The sequence below is a fragment of the Chrysemys picta genome, chromosome 20 (genome assembly GCF_011386835.1).
Source record: "Chrysemys picta bellii isolate R12L10 chromosome 20, ASM1138683v2, whole genome shotgun sequence".
NCBI classification, from domain to species: Eukaryota; Metazoa; Chordata; order Testudines; family Emydidae; genus Chrysemys; species Chrysemys picta.
The window spans coordinates 25,194,767-25,219,442 of record NC_088810.1 but is presented as its reverse complement, the minus strand read 5'-3'; the positions used below and the strand labels follow the sequence as shown (position 1 = coordinate 25,219,442).

Sequence of the window (24,676 nt, the reverse complement as noted above, 5' to 3'; positions counted from 1 at the left end):
TGTGTTTCAGTTGCACCTTTTATTTCCCCCCCATTGCTGCCCAGACAGTGTTTTTTGTTCCTATGGTCACAGGTATTTACATGGTGCTAGGGTTGCCCAACCACTGCCCTGCTCCAGCCTGGGTCTGCGTGCTGCACAACCCAGCCGGGGGCGGGAGAGGGCGCAGCACTCGGGCATGCCGGGCTGACACATACTCAAGTGTGATTACTGCACAGGAGCAGAGGGACACAGAAAGGCAACAGTTGAGACAACACACAAAAGACACACCAGGACCATTGCGATGCAGGGGCAGGGCTCAGAGCGGGAGCTAAGTTAACTGTACTGCTGCAGAGAAGCATGGGTGGCAGGCAGCCGTCGGGCACTGCACCCCTTGGCTAGAGCCTGCGTCTTGGTGCTACCACATAGCAGAGAATTGACACCAGGGAACCCTTCGCACTCGTGGCCTGGAACTAGCCCCCAAAAGCGGCTTAGGGAAATCACAGGGTCACGGCTCTTGCCCTGGGGCCGGCAGATGCTTCCTGCGGGATTCCTCCTCATAAAATCAGGGACGTGTAGCCAACAGGAACTAGGCCAGTGTTGTTTCCATGGCAACAGCGGATCCAGTCCTCATCCACTGTGGCTAGGAGCTGCAGGACGTCCCCTCTCCTGAAGCTCAGGTGATCGTCTCCAGCCCCGGTGTGGTCACACAGCGCCCGCACAGCCCTGCACAACAAACAGGGGCTCAATTAGGGGCTAGACCCACGGGGGGGGGGGAGGAGAATGGGGGGGGTTTGTAGGTCAGGGGCACGGTTGAGGGTTGCCAATTTTGGTTGGCTGTATTCCTGGAGATTTCATCACATGATAAAGATTAATCTTTAATTCCTGGAGACTCCATGCCTCCTGGAAGGTTGGCAACCCTATGCCAGACCCTGGTGGGGTTCCACACAGGGATCGTGGCTGGGAATCCACCAACCGGGTTACACGAAGGGTGAGTGACCCGCAGTCCACAAGCCAGGAACAAGGCGCCAACAAGACTGGGGTGGCAGGTGCTGGCCTATGACCAGGCATTGTGGAGTGACCTGAGACATCTGATGCCCTGTCGTACCCGAGCCTCAGCTGAAACCAGGCGTCCCAGAGAGGAAACGCCAGGGCCCTTCGTCCAGATGGCTCCCAAGGTCAATTAGACAAATTCAGCCAAGAATCCCCCTCACAAACCCACTGTGCAATTCAGAGACCTGGACTAGAAGGGGGCTGCAGGTTGGGATTGAGAGACATTGACAGGGCTGCACATATGGGGGCAGCCCAGGGCTGGGCTAGCAGGGGCTGCGGACTTGAAGGATGGTGTGGAAGAAGAACACGGGACCTGGCACCAACCCAGCACTTTTGGGAACTCAGAAATCCATCAAATTCTGCAACCCACCCAACCCCAAACACTGGAATCCCCCCGGGCACCTGTGCAGCTGGGGCGAGTCAGACGCTTTCTTCTCTTGCTGTTCCTGAGGCCAGGCCTTCTCAGAGGGCCCCCCCTTCAGAACCAGGGCGAGAACGTTCACACTGGGGGGCAGCCAGCTGGAAGGTCTCCTGCCAGAGAGCAGAGGGAGTCACCGGACAGTCTGAGAAACACCTCGATGGGACAGAGAAAGGCTCACAGATCACCAAGGGCAAAAAAGGGGGGGCAAGATCCCCAAGTGTGGCCCCCCCAACTAAAACATTGCAAGAAAGAGTCACATTTTCAAAGACTGTGTCCGAAAGCTGGAACCTCCCATAACATCCCGCCAGGTCCTGTATAAACCGTCATGGACCCATGGGCGATGCTGGGTGCAAGCGCCGGGGGGGGGGGGGGGGGGGCAGGGAGCGGGAGGGGTGTTACTGACCCAACAGTATTGGGCATTTCTTCTCCTGCAGCAACATCCCGGGGGGGGCTTGGAATTGGGCAAGAGGCCAAGCAAGAGGCCTGAATTTCTACTGGGGAAACGGCCCAGAACCTGCTCCTCCACTGGGCCCCGCCCGGAGCAGCCCGCAGCCCCTCCCCTGGGGGGCTGGTGCCATTAGACGCAATAGCACCCAAGGGCCCGTAACTGAGAAACTGCTAACGCCCCACGCTGCAGGCTGTTTGCTGGACACAGTCTAGGAGCCAAGCCACAGATGCAGGGCCTGGGCCATGTCACTGCCCTGAAGAAGGAGGAAGCCCTGCAACGGCTCACCCTGCCCCACCCCACCAGGCACTGACCTGGACTTGGCTGCACTGGTGTCAGAGTCGGCGGGGAAGCCTCTGGCAGGCGGACACGTGGCCCCAAAGAGTCGGCCCAGCCAGTTAGGGCGGATGGGGGAGCCGCCCATGTTCAGGTTGGGCGTGGCCGCCTGGCTCCCATCGGACGGAGGCAGGCGTGTCTTGCTGGCAGAGGGCTCTGGTGGCTCAGTCTCCCTGGGGCCTGCGCATCCCTTGGTCCTGGCCTGCGGCGGCAGCTCTTCAGCATGAGGAGCCTCCAAGCTCCCTGCCTTGCTGGAGGGCGTTGGACCTGGAGCCTCGGCTCTTGGCTTGAGGAGCTGCAGGTCTCTGCCGCTGGCCCCCTCCCCTCCCCGAGCACCGAACTCAGTCGCGGAAGCCTGGCTGGGTCCGTGGGGTGGAGCAGCTAGGCTGGAGCTGGTGTCCCCTGCAGCCACCCGCAGCTTCGTCCAGCGGGTGAAGGGAAACCTTTCCTTCGTGGCCGTGGTGTAGACCCCGGAGGCCTGGCTTAGCTGCTCCCACCAGCTGCCCCGCCTCTCTCCCGTGTCCTGCGGGACAGGCTGCTGGTGTTTCTCAGGCTCGGCAGGACCCTCAGGTCCCAGAAGGGTCTGGGTGAACTGCTCCCCCCACTGCAGCACCTGCTGGAATGTCTGCTTCAGGGAGACGCCCGCCTGGGGGTTGGGGGGTGATTGGGCGGCTGCTGCGCTGTACTGGGATCTAGCGCTTTCCTCCGAGCCCACCAGGGCTGCCCTCCTGGGGCCATCGGTGGTCAGCTGGTGCTCTGGGCTAGCACCACCTCGGCCTTCAGCCCCCTCGGCCTGGTCACTAGGGTCCCGGCTCTGTGCGGGAGCAGCCACCGGGGCAGGGCCAAGGGGGTGGCTGTGGGGAGAGTCCGGCCTGCGGGGAAGGGGCCGCACATCCACGGGCAGGTGGTGGTGCTCGAAGAGCAGGTCGAGGTGGAAGGTCAGCACACTGAGGGGCTGGACAAGGAGCAGCAGCTCACGGGCCAAGTGCGGGAAGGGGCCTTGGCTCAGGGAGAAGAAGGCCGTGGGCAGGTAGAGGACCGAGATGACATCTAAGAGACACAGGCAGGGTGAGATGGCACCCCCCACCCACAGAGCCCCTCCACCCCACAGAACCTTACCATCCCACAGAACCACCCCATAGAGACCTCACCCACTCACCCACAGAGCCCTCCCATCCTACCAAGCCCCCCATCTCACAGAGCTCCCCCACAGAACCACTCTCCAGAGCCCCCCACCTCACAGAACCACCCCACTGAGCCCCCCCCACATAACTACTCCCCAGAGCCCCTCCACCTCACAGAGCCACCCCACCGAGCCCCCCGCATCCCACTCCTCCACCCAGGGACACCAGCCTGTCTCTTCTGGGTCTGTCGCTGGCAGCCCGTGCATGGGGGGAGCTTCCATCTGTACTTCAGCAACCAGGCTGCCCGGGATCCTCCCCCTACCTCAGCTGAGGCACGGTGGTGGGAAAGGACTCCTGTGTCCCGTTAAAGGAGCCCCAGATAGGCATTGCCCTGGGGGGCTCACAGCACCGGAGCTCAGCGAGCCCACTGCTCCCTACCTGAGCTCTTCTGCAGGTGGGAGAGCCACAGTTCCATCTGCTTTATGCTGAACGAGACAGAAAAGGTCCAAGTTACAACTGTTCAGAACGACAGCCCCAGACTGGGCTGTGCCAACAGCACTAAACTGCCTGACTCGGGGGCCGCCCTAGCTGGCGCAGGCCCAGGAGTCCAGGGCCCACATCTGCTGACTTCTGCCTAGGGGTGGCGACATCCTAGCGCTCCACCCACCCAGCTGGGTCTCTGGGTTCACTTGGCTAAAGACCAGGTTTGCCAAGGTTCCAGCTCCTGGAGTGTGCAGGGGGATCCCCGTCCGAAGGTAGCAGACACCAGGGTGCCCCCACCCAGGTTCTGCTCGTTTGTGCCGGCGGCATACCAGAGCGAAGCTTCTGGTGCCATGGCGCCCTGAACCAGGCCTGAGACTGAACCTGGGTGCCTCGTACGGCAGGTGCCAGCATCAGCTCCTTCCCCCATCTGCCTGCACCCCAGCTCCCCTCCCCTGGGTTGGGGCTTCCCATCTCACCCTGAATACCAGTCCCAGTGTCCAGCTGAGAACAAATGTAGGACCGTAAACATGAGTGAGGCCATGGCCATGAGTGTGAGCGAGCGAGAGAATGGCAAAAACTGAGAGAGAGCACACACCCACACACGTTAGCACCCGTGAGCACGAGGGTGAGAGCAAGCACGAGAGAGTGCACGCTCATGTGACAGTAAATCCAGCAGCCGCAGGCTGAGGCACGGAGAAGGGCTCCAAGACACGGGAACCACCCCCTTCACAGGCCCAGCACTCCCCCGGCAGGGACCATCCTGCCCAGGGAGCCCAGCGTCTCTCTCGGCCTCTCCTGGGGGGGCAAAGCAGTGCCCAAGCCTGGTACTTACTTCAGAAGACCGAGTATGAAGGCATGGAACCTCTGCCTGCTGCTGCGGAGGGGAGCCAGCCGGGACACCTGCCAGTACAGCGAGTGCAGGGGCCGAGTGCCGGGGCCTGTAGAACACACGGCACAGAGCCACTCAGCAGCCGTCTCCCGAGTTCGGCTCCTCTCCCTCCCGGAAGCCTGCCATGGAGTGGGGGGCCCTGCTCAGAGAGCAGCCAGCTGCCATGGCAGCATCAGGCCAGTGAGAGGCCTTGGGGACACAGCCCCAGTCACCTGCATCTCCCAATAGATTGGTGCATTGGAGCTGGAGGCACCTGGCTGGCCCTTCCCACGCGCTCCCTGGGGCCCTGGGCTTCATCACGCTATTCGACCAGGGGGACCGATGGTGTCTCCTGGGGCCAGACTAAGCCCCCTCCAGCAACATCCCCCCAACCTACCCAGCTTGACCGAGGCCTCCACCACGCTCCAGGGCGAGCTCCTCCTCTGGCCCGTGATGATGTCCTTCTGGAAGGGCTTCAACCCATCTGCCACCAGGGCATAGAGCGCCGGGCACAGGGTGTTGAGCAGCAGGTAGCTCACATCTGGGCTTAGCCGGCTGTCGCCCAGCTGCGTCTGGGCAAGGAGAGGGGCAGGTGATGGTTTGGAGTGGTGGGGAGACAGGTGTCGTGTCCCTCCCCCTCCTCCCCCAGGGCCGGCAGGGCAGGGATGGTGGGGTCCCTCTGCCTGGGACAGCCCGCCATGTTGCTTCCAGCTCCCGGCATTCATGGCATATGAGACGCAGGCCAGGGAACAGGGTGCCCACGATGCCCACATAGCCCCACCCACCCAGCCAGCGGGGAGGGGACATGACCTAGCTAATAGGCAAGGCAGCAGCTGAGCCTCTGCCATCGGACCCACGGCCCAGGCCAGAGACCCTGCCCCTGCCCAGAGCTTTACCTTCTGCACCAGGCTCCGTGCCGTGTTGAAGTGAGCAATGAGCTTCTCCACAGAGGCGCTGATGCCAACCAGCAGGGCTGGGACGGACAGAGAAGGGACAAGTCAGGCCTGTGCTGAGTCCCCACAACAGGTCCAACCACGCGACCCGGCAACAGCTGCACCTGAGCCCACGACCACGGAAAGGGAGCCCTGACTAGCTAGGGCTGGACGGCATCACTTCATACACTGGCCCCTGCCATGCAGCACCCCCTGCTGGCTGGGACAGGGACAGCGCCTGTCCCCTGCAATCTCTGCCCGACTGTTCCCTGCAGCGCCCTCTGCTGGCTAAGGCAGGGAACCTCCCCCTCCCCTGTGAACCTCTCCCATTCCCCACAGCACCCCCTGCTGGCTAAGGCAGAGATAGCGCCTGTCCCCTGCAATCTCTGCCCGACTGTTCCCTGCAGCGCCCTCTGCTGGCTAAGGCAGGGAACCTCCCCCTCCCCTGTGAACCTCCCCCATTCCCCACAGCACCCCCTGCTGGCTAAGGCAGGGATAGTGCCTGTCCCCTGCAATCTCCCCCATTCCCCACAGCACCCCCTGCTGGCTAAGGCAGGGATAGTGCCTGTCCCCTGTGAACCGCCCCCATTCCCCACAGCACCCCCTGCTGGCTGGGACAGGGACAGCACCTGTCCCCTGCAATCTCCGCCAGACTGTTCCCTGCAGCGCCCTCTGCTGGCTAAGGCAGGGAACCTCCCCTGTGAACCTCCCCCATTCCCCACAGCACCCCCTGCTGGCTAAGGCAGAGATAGCGCCTGTCCCCTGCAATCTCCCCCATTCCCCACAGCACCCCCTGCTGGCTAAGGCAGGGATAGTGCCTGTCCCCTGCAATCTCCCCCATTCCCCACCCCCACAGCACCCCCTGCTGGCTAAGGCAGGGATAGCGCCTGTCCCCTGCAATCGCCGCCGGACTGTTCTCTGCAGCACCCCCGCTGGCTGGGACAGGGCTTGGCCCCTCTCCCCTGTGAGACTCCCTCCCCATTCCCTACAGTGCCCCCTGTTGGCTGGGACAGAATCGAGTCACAGAACCTGGGCCCCTCGGGGTGGCTCCAGCTGCTTCAGCCTCTGGGTAAGTTTACTCAGCCCTTGGCAGTGTGCCTCCCCCAGCTCCAACCCGAGCTGCAGCTTCCACACAGCTATTTTCAGAGCACTAGCGCCAGCCCTGCAATCCCAAGTCTGTCGCCCTTGCTGGGCAGGCTGACTGCTGAGGTTGGCGTAGATGCACCGGAGTTGCTGGGGAACACAGGGCATTGCCATGGGAACCGTCATCTCTTTAGCAATTCTTCAGAGTCTAAGAATAAAGGTGCAATGGGAACTGGCAGTTACCATGGCAACAAGCCAAGGATGGAAATGTTTGTTACAGAAGATTAAAGGTGTTTGTAGAATCCAGGGCCTCCCCCACCAACCTACCCACCTGGGGCTCCAAGTTTTCAGGCTCAACAGCACCACCTGCTGGAAAAGACTGGGAGCATGATTCCCCAAAGACTCTAGCCTCCAGGAGCTCCCCACAGCCACATGTCCATCTCACAAACAAGAATGCATCAGCCAGAAAAGGTACCAAGAGGGCGGGATGTTAGTCCATAAACCCCCAGACCTCTAATTTCCCAGCCAAAGGGAGAGTGGAGCCTGCCGCTGGAAGGCCAAGTTAGAAAAACTGAAACTGCAAATAAGGTGCAAATTTGTAAGGGCAAGGGTGATTGCACAGGGCAACAGCTCCTAGGGCAGAGGGTTCCCTGGGATGCACCTGGAGCCCTTGGTCAAAATTGGGGGTTTCTCAAAGACACGCTCTCACTACCCCCCATTACTGGCTGGATGCAGGAATTGCTAGGTGGAATTATCCGTCCTGTCATGCAGGAGATTGGCTGGAGGAGCAGAATAAGAACCTAAGAACTGTCAGACTGGGTCAGAACAGTGGTGCATCTAGGCCAATATCGTGTCTCCAACAGTGCCCAAAGCCATAGCTTCACGGGGAGCATACTGAACAGAGCAGTTCGAGTGATCCACCCATCTTCCCTCCCGGTTTCCAGTGGACAGAGGTTTAAGATGGCCCTGAGCATGAGGCTGCATTTCTGGCCATCTTGGCTAATAGCCATTGATGGATCTATCCTCCATGAACGTATCTAGTTCTTTGCTAAATCCCACTTATACTTTTGGCCATCACAACATCCCCCGACAATGAGTTCCACGGGTTAATTGTGCATTGTGTGAAAAGTACTTCCTCTTTTTTGTATTAAACCTGCTGCCTATTAATTTCATTGGGTAACCCCTGTTTTTTGTGTTGTGGAAAAGGATAAATAATAGTTCTATATCCACTTTTTAAATGGCAGTCATGATTTTACAGATTGCTATCATAGCCCCCCTTCATCGTCTCTTTTCCACGCTGAACAGCCCTCGTCTTTTTAGTCTCTCCTACTATGGAAGGTTCCATAGCCTTGATCATCTTTCTGCCCTTCTCTGAACCTTTACCAGGCCCATTACATCCTTTCTGAGAACGGGACACGGTGTTCAACGTGCGGGTATGCCATGGGTTTATACAGTGGCATTATGATATTTTCTATCCTATTTTCTATTAATTTCCTAATAGTTCCTTTAGGTTGTAGAGGAGTTTTTAAACTGAGGGCTGTGGAAAGCTGACAGGTCCAGAGGAGCACATGGTTTGGACAGAGACATCGCTTAGAGGAGGATTTATGAAAGGCAATACTCTATATCCTAGTAAGGCTAGAGGTTAATAAAGCACTGGTAGGAACTAACAAGAAAAAGTCAAATGAAAAAGAGCCCCATTTAACTACATCACATGAAGGCAGACACCTAAATATTGACAAATATTATAAGTGCTTATATATAAATGCAAGAAGTCTAAATACTAAGATGGGTGAACTTGCATGCCTGCTATTAAATGGTGTGGGAGTGGCACTATATGTGAAAGAAAGTATAGAGTCAAATATAATAAGAATCTTAAATGAGCCAAACTGTACCATCGAATCTCTATGGATAGAAATTCCCTGCTTGAATAATAAGAGTATTGCAGTAGGAATATACTACCGACCACCTGACCAGGATGGTGACAGTGAATGTGAAATGCTCAGGGAGATTAGAGAGGCTACAAAAACCGAAAACCCAATAATAATGGGGGATTTCAACTGACCCCATATTAACTGGGTACCTGTCACCTCAGGACAGGATGCAGAGATAAAATTTCTGGACACAATTAATGACTGCTACTTGAAGCACCTAGTACTTGAACCCACAAGGGAAGAGGCAATTCTTGATTTAATCCTAAATGGAGCACAAGATCTGGTCCAAGAGGTGAACATAGGTGAGCTGCTCAGTAATGGTGACCAGGATGTAATTACATTTAACATCCTTGATGTGGGAGTGGAGGGAAATATCAAAGAAAATCACCACAGTAACATTGAACTTCATAGAAGGGAACTACACAAAAATGAGAAAGCTAGTTAAACAGAAATTAAAAGGAATAGTCACAAGGATGAAATGCCTGCAAGCTGCATGGAAACTTTAAAAACCCCCATAGAGGCTTAAACTAAATGTATATCCAAACAAACAAACAAAAAAACACAATAAGAGGACCAAAAAAATGCCACCATAGCTAGGGTGACCAGATGTCCCGATTTTATAAGGACAGTCCTGATTTTTGGGTCTTTTTCTTATATAGGCTCCTATTAACCCCCACCCCGTCCCGATTTTCACACTTGCTGTCTGGTCACCCTAACCATGGCTAAACAGCAGAGTAAAAGAAGCGGTTAGAGACATAAAGGCATCCTTTAAAAAATGTAAGTCAAATCCTACTGAAGAAAATAGAAAGAAGCATAAACTCCAGCAAGTCAAGTGTCAAAGTATAATGAGGAAAGCCAAACAAGAATTGGAAGAGAAACTATCACAAGACACAAAAACTAAGAGTGAACATTTTTGTAAGTACATCAGAAGCAGGAAGCCTGCCAAACAGTCAGTTGGCCACTGGGTGATTAAGGCACTAAATGAGCACTCAAGGAAGACAGAGCCGTTGCAGAGAAGCTAAATTAATTCTCTACATCGGTTGTCACTGCAGAGGATGTGAAGAAGATTCCCACATCTCAGCCATTCTTTTTAGGTGACAAAGCTGAGGAACTGTCCCAGATTGAGGTGTCAATAGAGGAGGTTTTGTAACAAACTGATAAACTAAACAGTAATAAGCGACAAAGAGTCCTGTGGCACCTTATAGACTAACAGATGTATTGGAGCATAAGCTTTCGTGGGTGAATACTCACTTCGTCAGATGCATATTGGGTGAATACTCACTTCGTCAGATGAGTATTCACCCACGAAAGCTTATGCTCCAATACGTCTGTTAGTCTATAAGATGCCACAGGACTCTTTGTTGCTTTTTACAGATCCAGACTAACACAGCTACCCCTCTAATACTAAACAGTAATAAGTCACCAGGACCAGATGGTATTCACTTAAGATTCTGAAGGAACTCAAATATGAAACTGCAGAACTCCTAACAGTGGTATGTAACCTATCACTTACATCAGCCTCTGTACCAGATGGCTGGAGAGTAGCTAATATAACGCTGATTTTTTTAAAAGGCTCTAGAGGCAATCCGGGCACTTCAGTACCAGGCAAATTGATTGAAACAATAGCAGAGGGCAGAGTTATCAGACACAAAGATGAATACAATAGGTTGTGGAAGAGTCAACACATTTTTTTTGTTCTGTTCTTACATAACCAACTGAGCTAAATTGGGTTAAAATAGCAGTAAAGATCCAGCAACTCTGCTCTTAACATTGATTAGTAGCTTGAATTCAACCTTAGTTGAGGTGGGAGGGATAGCTCAGTGGTTTGAGCATTAGCCTGTTAAACCCAGGGTTGTGAGTTCAATCCTTGACAGGGCCACTTAGGAATCTGGGACAAAAAATCAGTACTTAGTCCTACTAATGAAGGCAGAACTCAATGACCCTTCCAGCTCTATGAGATAGGTATTTTTCTCTCTCTATATATATATATATATGTTTATTTTCCACCATCGGAGACCCGAACATGCCGCCCCAATAACGTAGGGAGTGCTGCCCCTTTCTATTGGCCGCCCCAGGCACCTGCTTCCTTTGCTGGTGCCTGGAGCAGGCCTGGAATGATTAGGAAAGGGATAGATAATAAGACAGAAAATGTCCTAATGGCACTATATAAATCCATGGTATACCCACACTTTGAATAGTGCCTGCAGTTCTGGTTCCCCCCTCTCAAAAAAGATATATTAGAATTGGAAAAGGTGCAGAGAAGGGCAACCAAAATGATTAGGGGTATGGAACAGCTTCCGTATGAGGAGAGATTTAAAAGCCTGGGACTGTTCAGATTAGAAAAGAGACAACTAAGGTGGGATATGATAGAGGTCTATGAAATCATGAAAGGTGTGGGGAAAGTGAATAAATAAGTGTTATTTACCCTTTTGTATAACACAAGAACCAGGGTCACCCAATGAAATTAATAGGCAGCAGGTTTAAAACACACACAAAAGGAAGTACTTCACACAACACACAGTCAACCTGTGGAACTCATTACCAGGGGACATTGTGAAGGCCAAAAGTATAACTGGGTTCAAAATGAATTAGATCAGTTCCTGGAGGATAGATCCATCAATGGCTATTAGCCAAGATGGTCAGGAGCACAACCCCATGCTCTGGGTGTCCTTAAACCTCTGACTGCCAGAAGCAGGGACTGGACAACAGGGGATGGATCACTCAATAATTGCCCTGTTCTGTTCATTCCCTCTGAATCATCTGTCATTGGTCATTGTCGGACAACAGGATGCTAAGCTAGATGGACCATTGGTCTTACCCAGTGTGGCCATTCGTATGTGAAGACCAATGCAAAGAACTCATATAGCTTCTCTGCAATGGCTGTTTCTTCCTTGAGTGCTCTTTTAACGCCTTAGAGGGACAAGGTGGGTGAAGTAATATCTTACATTGGACCAAAATATTTTGGTGAGAGACCAGCTTTAACACCTTGGTCATCTACCGGCCCGTTGCCTGTTTGGCAAGCTTTATGCTTCTGAGGTACTTTACAAAACTCTTACTGTTATTTTCTGACTCTTCAGCAAGTAGCTTCTCACATTTTTCTTGGCCTGCCTTCTGATACTGTTACACTAACCTGTCAGAGTTTATACATCACCCTATTAGCCTCCATAAGATTTGACTTCTAAATTGTAAAGGATGCTTTTTTGCCTCCAACACCCTTCATTACTCTGCTGTTCACTCAGGGTGGCATTCTTTAGGTCCTCTTACTGTCTTTTAACTAGTCACCAGGATGCTTGCAGGCATTTACCACTTGTGACAGCTCCTTTTAAATTTCAGTCTAACAAGCATATCCTCGTTCTTGTGTAGTTCCCCTTTGTAAAGTTAAATGTTACGGTGCGGGGTGTTCTTTGGTATTATCTCCCCTACAAGGATGTGGGATTTAATTACATTATGGTCACAATTACCGAGTGTTTCATTTATAGTTACCTCTTGGACCAGATCCTGTGGTCTACTTAGGACTAAATCAAGAATTGGCTCTGCCCTTGTGGCTTCCAGGACTAGCTGCTCCAAGAAACAGTCATTTATGGTGTCTAGAAACGTTCTCTCAGCATCATGCCATGAGGTAACACTTACCCAGTCAATATGAGGATAGTTGAAGTCACCCAGTGTTATTGCACTTTCTGCTTTTGTGGCTTCTCTAACTTCTCTTAGCTTTTCACAAGAACTGGTCAGGTGGTCAGTAGTATGGTCCTACCGCTATACTCTCTTTAGTCAAACATGGAATTTCTAACCAAAGAGATTCCATAGTACAGTTTATTTCATGTAAGATTTACGCTTTCTTTAACATATAGTGCCACTCCCCCAGCAGTGTGACTTACTCAGTCATTCCTCTCTATGGGGGGAGGGATAGCTGAGTGGTTTGCGCATTGGCCTGCTAAACCCAGGGTTGTGAGTTCAATCCTTGAGGGGGCCACTTAGGGATCTGGGGCAAAATCAGTATTTGGTCCTGCTAGTGAAGGCAGGGGGCTGGACTTGATGACCTTTCAGGGTCCCTTCCAGTTCTAGGAGATGGGATATCTTTATTTATTTTATACCCTGTATTTCCATGTCCCATAGATTATCCTCATTCCACCAGGTTTCCACGATGCCTGTTATATTGACATCATCCTGTAATGCGAGGTACTCTGGTTCACCCACCTTAGTATTTAGACTTCTAGTATTTGTATGTAAGCACTTGTACCTTTGCAAAGCTGCTTCAGAAATTAAACCAGACCCGCTCAAGAACGGGACTGTCCCACCCATCTGGATTCCAAGAGCATGGAAGGGGGCCCCCTGCACAGATTTCGGGGTGGGCGAGGGTTACCTTTCTTTTGCTCTCTCAGATGGTCATAGGCTCTGTCTGCATTTGCCATCCAGTGCTGGCCTGCCCCTGGGACACCGGCAAAGGACTGAGAATGTCTGACTAGAGAGAGAAAGAGAACCTGGTCAGTCAGTTGGCAGGGGCTGTGTGACACAGGGCCCACATCCGCTGGGCATAGCACGCCCTGTCCGGGAGCAGACAGCACCACGGCCACGGTCACTGGGGCTGGCAGGGTCCTTCCTCATAAGCCTTTCTATGAGCCAGCCAGTGCAGAACATTCCTGCCAACGGGGCTGCACCATCCCTGGGAAGGGGGACGGTCCCTCATTCACCCCAGTCTCACCTCCCGCTTCTCATGGAGTCCTGGGTGTCCTTAGCTAGAGCGTACGGAAATGAGGCCAGGTCAGTGTCAGGGCTGAGACGGGGGAGGGAGAGCAATGGAGAAGTTTGCACAGTATGTTCCAGGTTACCAGCCAGTGGCTCAGGGAGTGAGCCCTGAATGGGGACGTGCAGGGTTCAGACCCCAATCCCCAGGCCAGAGCAAAGGACTCGGCAGCTAGAGATGAGGGGAAGCTGCTCAGAAGAGATTTCCCAGGGTGGACAAAGCTGAAAACATCCCCAGCAAAGGAAACTTGTCCCAGCTCATTCCCTGGCCCTGGCATTGGCCCCGGCGTTGGCCCCGGGCACTGGCCACAGCACGTCCCCTGGCGCTGGGCCCTGGCCCGGCATGTCCCCTGGTGCTGGCCCCAGCTCTGGCACGTCCCCTGGCGCAGGCTCTGGCACAGCCCCCAGCACGGCCCCTAGCGCTGGCCCTGGCACAGCCCCTGACGCTGGCCCCAGCCTGGCCCCTAGCGCTGGCCCTTTCCAGCCAGACTCCCTGAGCTGCTGTGGACATGGGGCTTGCCGAATTTCTTCCTCTATGGCCATAGCCTCCCTCCAAGCTAGGAACACTTTCTCCCGGGAATGGGGAGACCAGGACAGCTGCCCAGCAATACATCCCTGCCCTGGGAGCCTGTAACAGGCCCTGTAAGTGAGTCTCTCATATACAGACCCCTGGTAAGCAGCTGTCCCTGTGGGAGAGGAGTTGGGAGTTCAAGCCCAGCTCCCAGAGGGGCAGGGGCTGGAGCGTTCACTGCTCTTCCAGCAGGTCACTGCCCCCTGCAAGGGCATCCCACAAACCCAGGCAAGAGAGACCAGAGGGAGACCTAGGAGGAGGCAGGGTCTGGGATGGCAAAGAACTCCCCCTCTGCTCCCCACTGAGCCCGCACCCCTGCTCTAGTGTTGTGACCCAGAGTGGGTATCCATCTCTGCCCCAGCGCAGGAAGCTTGGGGGTCACAGTCATGGGGCACCCGGCCCTGCCCCGGGGCTGGGGGCTCGGAGGGGGGCACAGCTGGAGGGAACCTGCCCTGGGGCTGGGGGTTCGGAGGGGGCACAGCCGGAGGGAACCTGGCCCGGGGCTGGGGGTTCGGAGGGGGCACAGCCGGAGGGAACCTGGCCCGGGGCTGGGGGTTCGGAGGGGGGCACAGCCGGAGGGAACCTGCCCCGGGGCTGGGGGTTCGGAGGGGGGCACAGCCGGAGGGAACCAGCCCCGGGGCTGGGGGTTCGGAGGGGGGCACAGCCGGAGGGAACCTGCCCCGGGGCTGGGGGTTCGGAGGGGGGCACAGCCGGAGGGAACCTGCCCCGGGGCTGGGGGTTCGGAGTTCTGAGCTGGCAGGTACGGGGCACAGCACCAGCTCCCCGCCTGCCAGGCCCCATGCACCAGGAAGTGACTGCCCAGCCTCATCAGCGGCTCTGGGGGAGGAGGCTGGAAGGCAGGGGCCAGGGAAGGGGACAGCAAAGGGGAGAGGCTCCCGGCCGGGTATGGGACTCACCTACAGGCACCCACCAGCCTGGGCAGGGGCAGTGTGACAGCAGCTGCAGGAGGCCACTAAGGGGGCGGGATGCCAGCGCCCAGCTGACTGCGGCTCTCCAATGGGGAGACAGCAGGGCCCAGTGCTGGGGTTTGGGGGGCACAGCCACAGGGCACCTGCCCCAGTGCTGGGGGTTTGGGGGGGCACAGCCACAGGGCACCTGCCCCAGTGATGGGGGTTTGGGGGGGCACAGCCACAGGGCACCTGCCCCAGTGATGGGGGTTCGGGGGGCACAGCCACAGGTCACCTGCCCCAGTGCTGGGGGTTTGGGGGGGCACAGCCACAGGGCACCTGCCCCAGTGATGGGGGTTCGGGGGGGCACAGCCACAGGGCACCTGCCCCAGTGATGGGGGTTCAGAGGGGCACAGCCACAGGGCACCTGCCCCAGTGATGGGGGTTCAGAGGGGCACAGCCACAGGGCACCTGCCCCAGTGCTGGGGTTTGGGGGGGCACAGCCACAGGGCACCTGCCCCAGTGATGGGGGTTTGGGGGGGCACAGCCACGGGGCACCTGCCCCAGTGCTGGGGGCTGGGGGGGGCACAGCCATGGGGCACATGGCCCTGGGCTCCGCCAGGCAGGTCTGGGAGAGTGACAGGGCAAAGGACAGCGGGAGAGAGGGAATGGGGCAGAAGGCCAGACAGACGGACAGAGAGATGGAGGGGAGAGTGAGCGAGCACAGCACCCTTTCCAGAGCCCAAAAGGCAGGTGCCCAGGGTCCCTTGGCACAGAGTCTAGCAGGATCCCCCAGCCTAAGCCTCCTTCCTGCTGCTCCAAGCCCCCTTGTTAGTCACTGAGAAACCCCAGTGTTAGCTAGGGAGTGGGGGCCACGTGCCCCCAGCCTCTGTCATGCACACACACCTCGACTCACACACACGCAGGCTTTCTGAGCTTGTAACACAAGAAATGTGCGGCGTGTCTGAGCTCCGTAGTGACCCCACAAGCCAGCCAGGACGGGGAGTGGGGCGTTAGCAGCACAGTGCCCGAGGAGAGCTCCCCTGCTCCACACGTAGGCACACTCTGGGGGCGACAACCTGACCAAGTTGCTCTTTGCTAGCTAGGTACCCCAGAGCTTGTCAGGTGAGTTTGACTCTCGGATAAACAGCTTGGGGCACAAAGGAGCGGAGCTGAGAAGGCCAGGGAGCCCCAGAAACATCCCCAGCCCTTGGAACGAAACTGCAAGATGGCCCCCTGGTGCAGCACAAGTTGGCCTGCCTGTGGTACTTCTCGGCCCTGCACTGCTGTGGTATGCAAGTGCCTCAGAGACTTTAATGGTATCATATGCCCCTGTGTAACAGGGCAGTGCAGTGTTCTCCCCGCTGTCCAGATGGGAACGAAGGCCCAGGCAGGCGAGGTGACAGGGAAATTAAACCTGGGTCTCCAGCGTCCCAGGCTAGTGCCCTCCCCAAACCATAGGCCATCCTTCCTGTCTTTGTTGCAGCCTTCCCCTGGGTGCTTGGCTCCTGGCACACAGGAGCAGCCCTGCCTACATCACTACACAGCCCCCAGAATCCTTCCGAACACAACCCTGTGTGCGGATCGCCAGGAAGCTGGCCTCCATACACTGCCCCCATCTACTATGCTCTGCCCATCTCCCTGGCATCACTTCCCTATCACCAGGCACAGCTGCTTCCTGGGTGCCTGGTCCCAGCGCAGAGAGGAAGAGCAGGTGCTCGACTGCAAGCTAGGAAAGGAAACGGGCGGCTTACGTTGCTTGGGAGGTCTTGGATTCTTGGCCCCTCTGCTCTGCTTTCTCTCAGGAGACACTGCCCCAGAGCGTGCTCCAGCCTGACTGTGTGCACATGCCTCTCCCCTGGGGCAGCGGGCTCTGGATACCTCCACGCCGAGTGGCAGCTCTGGGACCTGGGGGGAGGGGAAGGCCATAGTTGGGAAGGTTCTGCTTCGCGGGAAGAGCGGGGAGAAGAGCACAGACAGGTCTGGGCTGTCCAGGAAAGGCAGCACTCCCCGGTGCGGGGGGGAGTAGGCCCCTATGGGGGACAGGCGGATGGGGAGCAGTTCCTCTGGGGAGAGGGTGCCCAAGACTCTCCCCTTATTGCTGGCCAGGAGGCAGACTTCATCACAGGACAAGGTCTTCAGCGTGGGGCAGAAGGACGGGGTGAAGAGGGCAGGAGACTTCAGCTCAATGCTCTCCAAGCTGGAGTTAAGGGAGGGGATCAAGGGCAGGGGAGGCGCCACTGGCTCCGAGCTGTAGTAGAGAGGCTTCCCGTCGGCCGAGAAATGGAAGAGCAGAGGCTGGAACGGCAGCATCTGAGGCCTGGGGCAGTGAGAGAGGGGAGAGCCAACTGCAGGCGGGAACATTGCAAAGAAATGCAACCAAAACCAGGGGGGCATGGAGAACACATTGGGGAGGAATACGGGGGCATGGAGAACACAGCGGGGGGGAATACGGGGGCATGGAGAACACAGCGGGGGGGAATACGGGGGCATGGAGAACACAGCGGGGGAAGTGGAAAGAGGCAAATATGTGGGCATGGAAAACAAGGGGATGGAAATCAAACAAACCAGGAAGCATGGAACAGAAAATGGACACCCCCCAATAAATCAGCGTGAGCCATTCCCGGGGCAGCAGCGACAGGGCGGCAGGGTGAGGAGAGAGAGATGGAGAGACAGTTAGCTCAGAGGAGTCACAGCACACACAGCAACTTCACAACCACGATGACACATGGACACGCCTGTGCCCTCTGTCACTGCGCAGGCCCCAACCCGCAGTGCCCCGTCTCCACATCTGGAAAGGGTCCATGGGAGCCCAGCCCCAGCCCCAGCCCCTGGGAGGTTTCCCCAAGAGAACAGGACAGAGGGAGGGAGGTGCTAAGGGCCAAGCGGCTGAGCATGTTGGAAATATGGAGGCAGCCTTCAGAGAAAGGGAAATTCAGTCCTGGTCTCCCCCAGAGACAGAGTCCTGGGGCACCCTTCTCAGGGAGCAGGGAGTCAAGGCTGTGGCTGTCCCCACCAACAGAGAGCTTCCTCCAGTGCCAAGACATGGCCACTCAGGCACAACACTGCAGCCCGATGGGCCAGCAACGTCCACTGTCCTCCCTAGAGATGCTTGGTTTGCTCAGGGTCTCTGGAGCCAGGAGCTCCTGCAGCAGCCACTGAACCAAGGGCTCCTCCTGCCAACCCACAGGCGCCAACGGAGCACCAGGAACCGCCCACTGCAGGTAGGGAGCAGGGGGAGAAAGAAGCTATTCCCAGACACTGAGAACAGCCCGAGGAGCCTGCCAACCCATGGGCTCTCGGGGACCTTGGCTGGAAGCAGGGTTTAATGGGGGGCCCAGCTCTGGTATCAGCATTCCCTGCAGTGCTCCGTCCCCCACCCTGAGCCATTCCTCAGCGCCTGCCCCTAAAAATTCCCCTTCAGCCCCCCAGATGGAAACACCCACCCCACTGAAAGCCCATTTAATCTCTCAGCCCAGAGCAGCGTGCGACCCCAGCAAAGCCTTGGGCCCAACGAGGCGACATCTCCGATGCTCCCTGGGCAGAAGCTGCTCGGGGATCCCCAGGGCTCAGGGTATCATAGAGCCCTTAGGCTGGGGCAGGACTCCTGCCTGCGTCACACTCCGTCTGAGGGGACCTGGGCCAGGCTGACTCCCCAAGTCAACACACAGGGAGCCGCAGCTGGATCAGCTGTTTAACCCATGGCCTTGGGTTCTCCTGCCGCCTGGCTCAGTGCGTCCCGCTCCTCCTGCAGTCAAACAGGCTCCAAGCCCCTTATGCCCGAGTTTGCACCGGCGTGGTGAGCTGCAGCACACCCATGGAGGAAGGAGAGTGCAGCGGCGGGGAGGGAGTGTATGCGAGGAGCAGCTAGGACAAGGAAGGCAAGGGCGGGATTCCTCCTCCCAGCGGGGCTGCTGGGTCTTCTGCAAAGCAGCTGACCTGCCCAGAAATCATCCGCATGGCATAGTAAAGAACTGGTCAGCTCAGTGCACAGATGCAACATGCATTCACCACCACTTCACTCTGCCTACCTGTCCCCCAAACCTACCCCAGCCCCACCCCACTGCCTCAGCCCAGCCCTACAAACACACCTAACGCAGTCTGCCTCTTCCAGGCCCCTGCAGCTCACCCCAAGCCAAAGCCAGTTCCACATCCCCCAGCCCTGCAGCCCGCCAGGAACGGGGCAAGAAGAGCAGCAAGAAGAATGGCAAGTGGAGAGAGAGGTGGGGTTAGTGATGGAGATGGGGGTGTGCCAGGATCAGGAGGGGGAAACCCTGTATTAATCCCATGGGGACTCTGCAGCTCTGTCCCCAGGGAACACAGGCCTCCATACATGGGGAAATGCCCCCAGCCCCAGTCCAGTCCTGGGGAACCCCTATAGCTGAGGAGGGGGAAGTGCCTTGATAGCAGCTGGCGCTCTTACCCTCCTTGCAGGCTCTGTGTCCTCTTTGGGCCTTCCCTGACACCCAGGAATCCCCCTCCGGTCCCCCGAGCCTCCAGCCCAGTGCCTCCTTATCACAGCCAGACCCAGGCATCTTTTTCCTCAGGACGTAGCCCTCCAGGGGTCGCCCCCCTTCCTCTGTGTCACCCGGCAGCCCCTCTGTGATGGGCTGCAGCCCAGGCCGAGACTGCCTCCTCGGCTGGTGGCTTTCCATAAGTGCCAGGAGGTGCCCGTCCAGCTGCGGAGCCAGCGCCCAGTCAGGACCCTGGAGCCTGTTGCCACTGGAGACGTCTCTGCCCACTGCTGCATGCTGGGACTCAGGCTGCTCCTGGTATGCTGCTCTCTCCCCCGGCTCCCAGGCCAGCTGGCCCTTCTGCTTGTTGATGGCATTGCGGTACCGGAGCTCCTTGAACGTGGTCACCTCCCTCTGGCTGCAGCTGGGGGGCGTTGCCTGCTCGTCGCGCTGCAGCTGGTGCCCAGGCGGCTCCGGGCACAGGGTGCAGCAGCAGGTGAGCTCGTTGTGGGGTGGCAGCTCCTTGTCGGGGGAGAAAACAATTAGCCAGTCGCTTCGGTCCTTCCTGGCCTGTGCGGTGGGTGGCCCAGCTGTGTTCCTCTTCCGCTTCTGAGCCAACTCATGGAATGAGGTGACGGTCTTCCGAGCGGCATCTCTGCACTGGTCTCCAGCGGGCACCTCTGTTGGGACAGGCCTCTCCACTCCGCTCCTGTTCAGCACCTGCAGCCCCCTCTTAGCCCTCGGGGGCACTGGAGGGGGAGCCCTCACTGCACTGTTCAGACTGGGGCCCCGCTTTCCTGGTGCTAGCGCAGGCAGACCAGACGGCTGGATGCTTAGGGCAGGCAGGGCATTGCAGTTGGAGTCCAACTCAGCACAGATACTGGTGGGGAGCGGTTCTGCCATGGTCTCCTGCCCATCCCCGCTGGGAGAGTCAGCATCATCAGATGGGGAGTCAAGCAAACTGCTGCTGCACAGGCTGTCTGGGGTCTCCCGGGCCCCAGGGTCTGGTCGCTCTTGTACCTGGAGGTTGAGGTTACCATCTCTCCCATCAGAAGGTTGCCCGTTGTCAGTCACTGAGGGAGCATCGTGGGCATCCTCCAGGGGGACGATGTTTGGCTGATTGTCCGGAGATACGGCCTCTTCACCGGGGAATGCCTTGCAGTAAACAGAGACTGGCGTGTCATCCAAACTGAAATCGGAGCAGCTGCTGACAGAGGAGGAAGCCGGGTCTGAAGGGGAAGCCACCTCCTCCTCAATGTGCAGGGAAGGGAAATCCTCCAGGAGAGGCTGGTTCCGGAGATCCAGCGTTGGGGTCTGCTGCGGGTGGGACTTGCAGCACCGGCACTGCATGGAGGTGTTGTTGGAGTTGGCGTCGACTTCCTCCAGGGCACCACAGTTCTCCTGGCAGTCGCTGCAGCCTGTCTGGTCTCCCGGAGCCATCGTGACAGGGCCCTCCTGGAGCTCGGGTCGACGGGAGAGGTGCAGCCCCAGGGAGATGTGCTGCAGGTGGATGTGGTTGAGGTTGCACAGCAGACCTTTCTTTGGGGACAGCATGGTGCTGGCTGGCAGAGCCTGGATTCCTCAGCTTGTCACAGGCCCCTACAGGCACATCGCTCCGAACACCCAGCTCCAACTCCCTGCAAACAGCAAAATAGCTTGTCAGTCGCTGGAGCAGGCAGGTTATCCGACAAATGGGCATGCATCAGAGGGACCAATTTACGGGGAGAGAATTGAGGGGCTGATCTGGGCAGCTCAGCTAAAGGGAGCGACAGCCTCATGGTCCACAGATACTAGGAGGGCCTGATGGGAGTGTAGGCTGCTACAAGGGGATACAGCTGGCAGAAATGGGATGGAATCAAGAGAGAGGAAGTTGAGGGCAAGTAACAAAAAGAATTCCCACACAGTGAGATGGATCCAGTCAGGGAATCCTGAGAGCCCCGTCGCCTCTGGACAGGGAGATGGGTCTGGCTGGGAATTGACGACTCCTTGGCTCTGGACAATGTTCTAAGGTATACAGTCTTAGGGAACTGCCCTGCATTTCTGGGCTGGGTAGAGTCTGTCCCCAGTTTCTTTGGCCCTGGGAGCTGTTCTCTGGGATTTCACATCACGTGGGCTGGTAGCTCTGTGGGCCACCGGGGATCTGCAGAGGCAGCAGGACTGAGGTACCTCTGCCAGGTCTCCGTCAGCCAGTGTCTCAGCAACGCGGAGTCAAGGAGATGATGCCCTTGAAGGCTCAGCCTCGCTGTCAGGAAGGCTTCTGGGCTGTGTCAAAAGGCTCCCCAGCATCTAGAGGAGAGCAGCCAAAAGGCCAGGGTCACGTCCAGGGAGTCGCTTGGCTTTGCCCCCACACATGGGCAGGTAGAGAAATGGACTGCAGGGATAGAAGAGACAAAGCACAGAGACATCACCGCTGCTACTGCATGCAGGTCCCATTCTCCAAAGGAAAGCAGGAGGCAGGTCACATTCCCTGCCCTGCCCCAGTGCCAACAGCTGCTCCTGACCCGAGGCCTCTCGGGAGGCTTCCCGTTCCAGGTACATCTGGTTTGTCTCAGCTGAGGCCCTTGCTCTGAATCTCCCAGGAGCTCACCCTCCACTTCCTTTGGTCCCCCCACCACTCCAGATGTGCGTGGCTGTCAGGGCTCTGCAGCGAATGGGGAGTGCGCGTGTGTACGCTGATCTCTGAGGGGCCTCGGAGAATTTCGCAGCATGGCACTCGCTGACCCTAGGCCACAAGGAGAGTTCTGCTCAATGTTGGGGGAAGCACCACGGGGCAAAGTGATGCTGTAACAACCTAGCAGCCAAATGGCGGCTTGTTCATTCCCCCCACCCCACCCCCAGTGGCAGCCCCGCCCAGCCCAGCCCCTGCTGGTACCAACCCCCCACCTATGAGCTCAGAGAGAGGGAATGGGAGCATTTCAGGCTGCTTCACCCCACCAACATAAGAGGCAGCCAGGCAGCCTCTGCACTCGTACCCCCTCCTGCCTCCGTTCCTCTCCCCTCCCCATCTCTCTCTCTTTGGTCATCAATAATTCACAAGGAGGGATTTGTTCTCATGACAACTGCTATTTCCTGTCACATGGACCTGCCCTCTGCACCATGCCCAGCCCTGCTGGACTCCGTGTGCCACACCCAGCTCTGCCCGCCCATCCCGGGAGGGTGGGAAAGGGGGATTCGGTGGCTGGGACGAGCCACAGGTGGAGCCTGAATCAGCTCTGGCCTGATGGATTTTCTTCCTGCTTGTTGGTTACTGCATCTCCAACAGACTCACCAGCCATGAGTGGTAGGGAGACCCTGCGGTAACAGAGCGGGGAGGGGACTGGCTGGTTTTGGGGGGGATGGGAGGTGAGGCCTTTCCCCTCTGGGGACACTGGCTTTGATCCAGCCCTGGTGGGAGGTGCCACCCCTTCCCATTTTAATGTGGCCGATCAGTGACTACCACATGAAACGAGTTGGAGGATCTCAAACCAGTTCTTCACAAGCCACATTTCACAATCCAGCCCCAGGCCCCTGTGCTGTCAGTCTCAGCAAGCAGAACCCGGTGTCGAATGCACCCTAGGTACACGACCCCTCCTTTGACACCTGAGAGGGCTGGGGCCCGTTGGCAGGTGGAACAAGGACAGAGGCTCAGGCTCGAGGGGCTGCTGGCATCTTTGCTCAGCCCCAGACCCCCACACTCACAACAACTGCTGTAAAAATAAACCAGAGGTAGAGCTCTGTGCTCTGCACTGCAATTCCTGCCCCTGGAGGGGAGTCCTGGTTGGAGCAGCTCTAGAAAGTCACACTAGGGCCCAGCAGAGACTCCCAGCTCATCACACAGGCAACAGGAAACGTCCTATTCCTCAGATATGGTCGGGGGGTGTGTGTTACATTGTAACCTGCATGCAGACTCTTCAGCCTGTCCCCCCCTTCCCATGCCTTCTCTGTCCTGATTGCATCCATCTTTTTGTTCTGTTTGCACATCAACCAGCACCAGGAGGACCTGGGGCATGACTGGGGCGCCTAGGCCCTGCACAATACCCATAACAATACTAGAAGGGCCTGCACGCAGGCTGTAGGTGGCGAGGTCTTTAGGAGGCAATTACACAAGCCCATAGCCTGTGCCCAGTAGCATGGAGGGGGTGCTGGTCTCAGTGCCAGGGAGCTGCTGCTGCTTCGCTCCAATGGGTCTGCCCAGCAGAGAGCGGAGGATGGCCTTTCCAGCAGGGAGGGAAGGGAGCAGCCCTGCTCTGGCCTGGCCCCCTGGGCTTTGCCCAGCAAGGCCAATCTAGTCCCCTGGTTCTGCCTTCCCGCCGGAGTGAGGGGGTCACCATCCAACTCCTCCCCGAGTCCCTACTAAGAGCACATCTGCTGGGGCTGGCAATCGGAGGAGGGCTGGAGCTGGGCTCCGATAGGAGCCACTCCCTGCTGAGCCTGGAGCGACCACAGGCAGCCCTCGATGGGACGCACACTCAGGGGAGAGGGGACGGGCTAGGAGTGGACCCCCAGCAGGGACAGGGGGCCTCCACGCTTCCTATGGGGGAGGGGGCATCAGCTGCAAAGCGCAGAGATGTAACAGGCTGGCGCTGGAGAGGGGTTACCACACCGGTGCCTGGCTGAGGTGTGTGACCCACTGGCCACTGCAGCTCCACGAGGGTGCTGTGGGGGGGAGGGGCGGGGGGACCGGCCCCCTGAGGGGTGTAGGTCCTGCACCTGGACCAAGGGGTTCCCACTGCAGCTGGGTGACGCCCTGGCAAGCAGGTGCAGCAGGCTCCCTGCTGGTGGCTGGCAGGGCAGCCAGGCTGGAGCCTGCTCTATGCCCCACAGGGGGATGCTCACCTGTCCTCGAGGCAGGCAGTGCACGGTTGCCTAGCTCCTGGGATGGCTCTGCGGCTGGAGGGGATGGGGAAAGAGGCTGCAGCAGCTCCGCTGAGCTCACCAGCTGCAGGGAGGAGCCAGCGATGAGTGATCCATCCTCCACCAGCCTCTGCCATTAACCCTCCCTTCCCCGGGCTGCAGACGTCCTCATGCCTGGACTAATCCTCCACTGCCCGCCCCTCGCACACTGTAGAAATACCCTGCACTGGCTGCAAATCCAGGAACTGCCTGCACAAGACAACCTCCACCACCCCCAGCCCTCCACCCCCACAAGGAAACCAGAGCTTACAACCCGCCAGCCTGGATCGGTTTGCTCATTTGTCAGCTTTCACTCCCTGGGAGCCTCTGCATGTGAGTGTCTCCCCAGTAACCTGCTCAGGTGGGATGAGAGCAGATGCTTTGGACAGGCCCTTTACCAAGAGGCCAGATCAGAGACGCTCCCCTTCCCCAGGCCCATCTTGCCAAAGGAACACAAGTGGTGCAGCTAGGTCAGGTTC

The 24,676-nt window shown here is 57.4% G+C and overlaps 1 protein-coding gene across 3 annotated transcripts; it reads right to left on the bottom strand.

Annotated features, from left to right (window-relative positions):
* RUSC1 (RUN and SH3 domain containing 1) lies at positions 1–24,242 on the bottom strand. 3 transcript variants are annotated; one of them, XR_006173467.2, is made up of 10 exons: positions 21,492–21,627; positions 19,295–20,962; positions 13,013–13,111; positions 5,603–5,679; positions 5,104–5,278; positions 4,671–4,776; positions 3,794–3,840; positions 2,210–3,281; positions 1,432–1,603; positions 1–702 (listed from the first exon to the last, which is right to left on the bottom strand). XR_006173467.2 is itself a non-coding variant. In XM_024108614.3 (10 exons), the coding sequence occupies exons 2-10, from the start codon at positions 20,877–20,879 to the stop codon at positions 534–536; spliced, it is 3,459 nt and encodes a 1,152-aa protein (XP_023964382.2). In that variant the 5' UTR covers positions 20,880–20,962; positions 24,141–24,242; the 3' UTR covers positions 1–533. The 3 variants fall into 3 exon arrangements, 2 of the variants coding, with proteins under 2 accessions (XP_023964382.2, XP_065430348.1); XM_024108614.3 differs by lacking the exon at positions 21,492–21,627 and adding an exon at positions 24,141–24,242 and having other exon boundaries at positions 1,432–1,560; XM_065574276.1 differs by having other exon boundaries at positions 1,432–1,560.
* Positions 24,243–24,676: the final 434 nt, after the last annotated feature.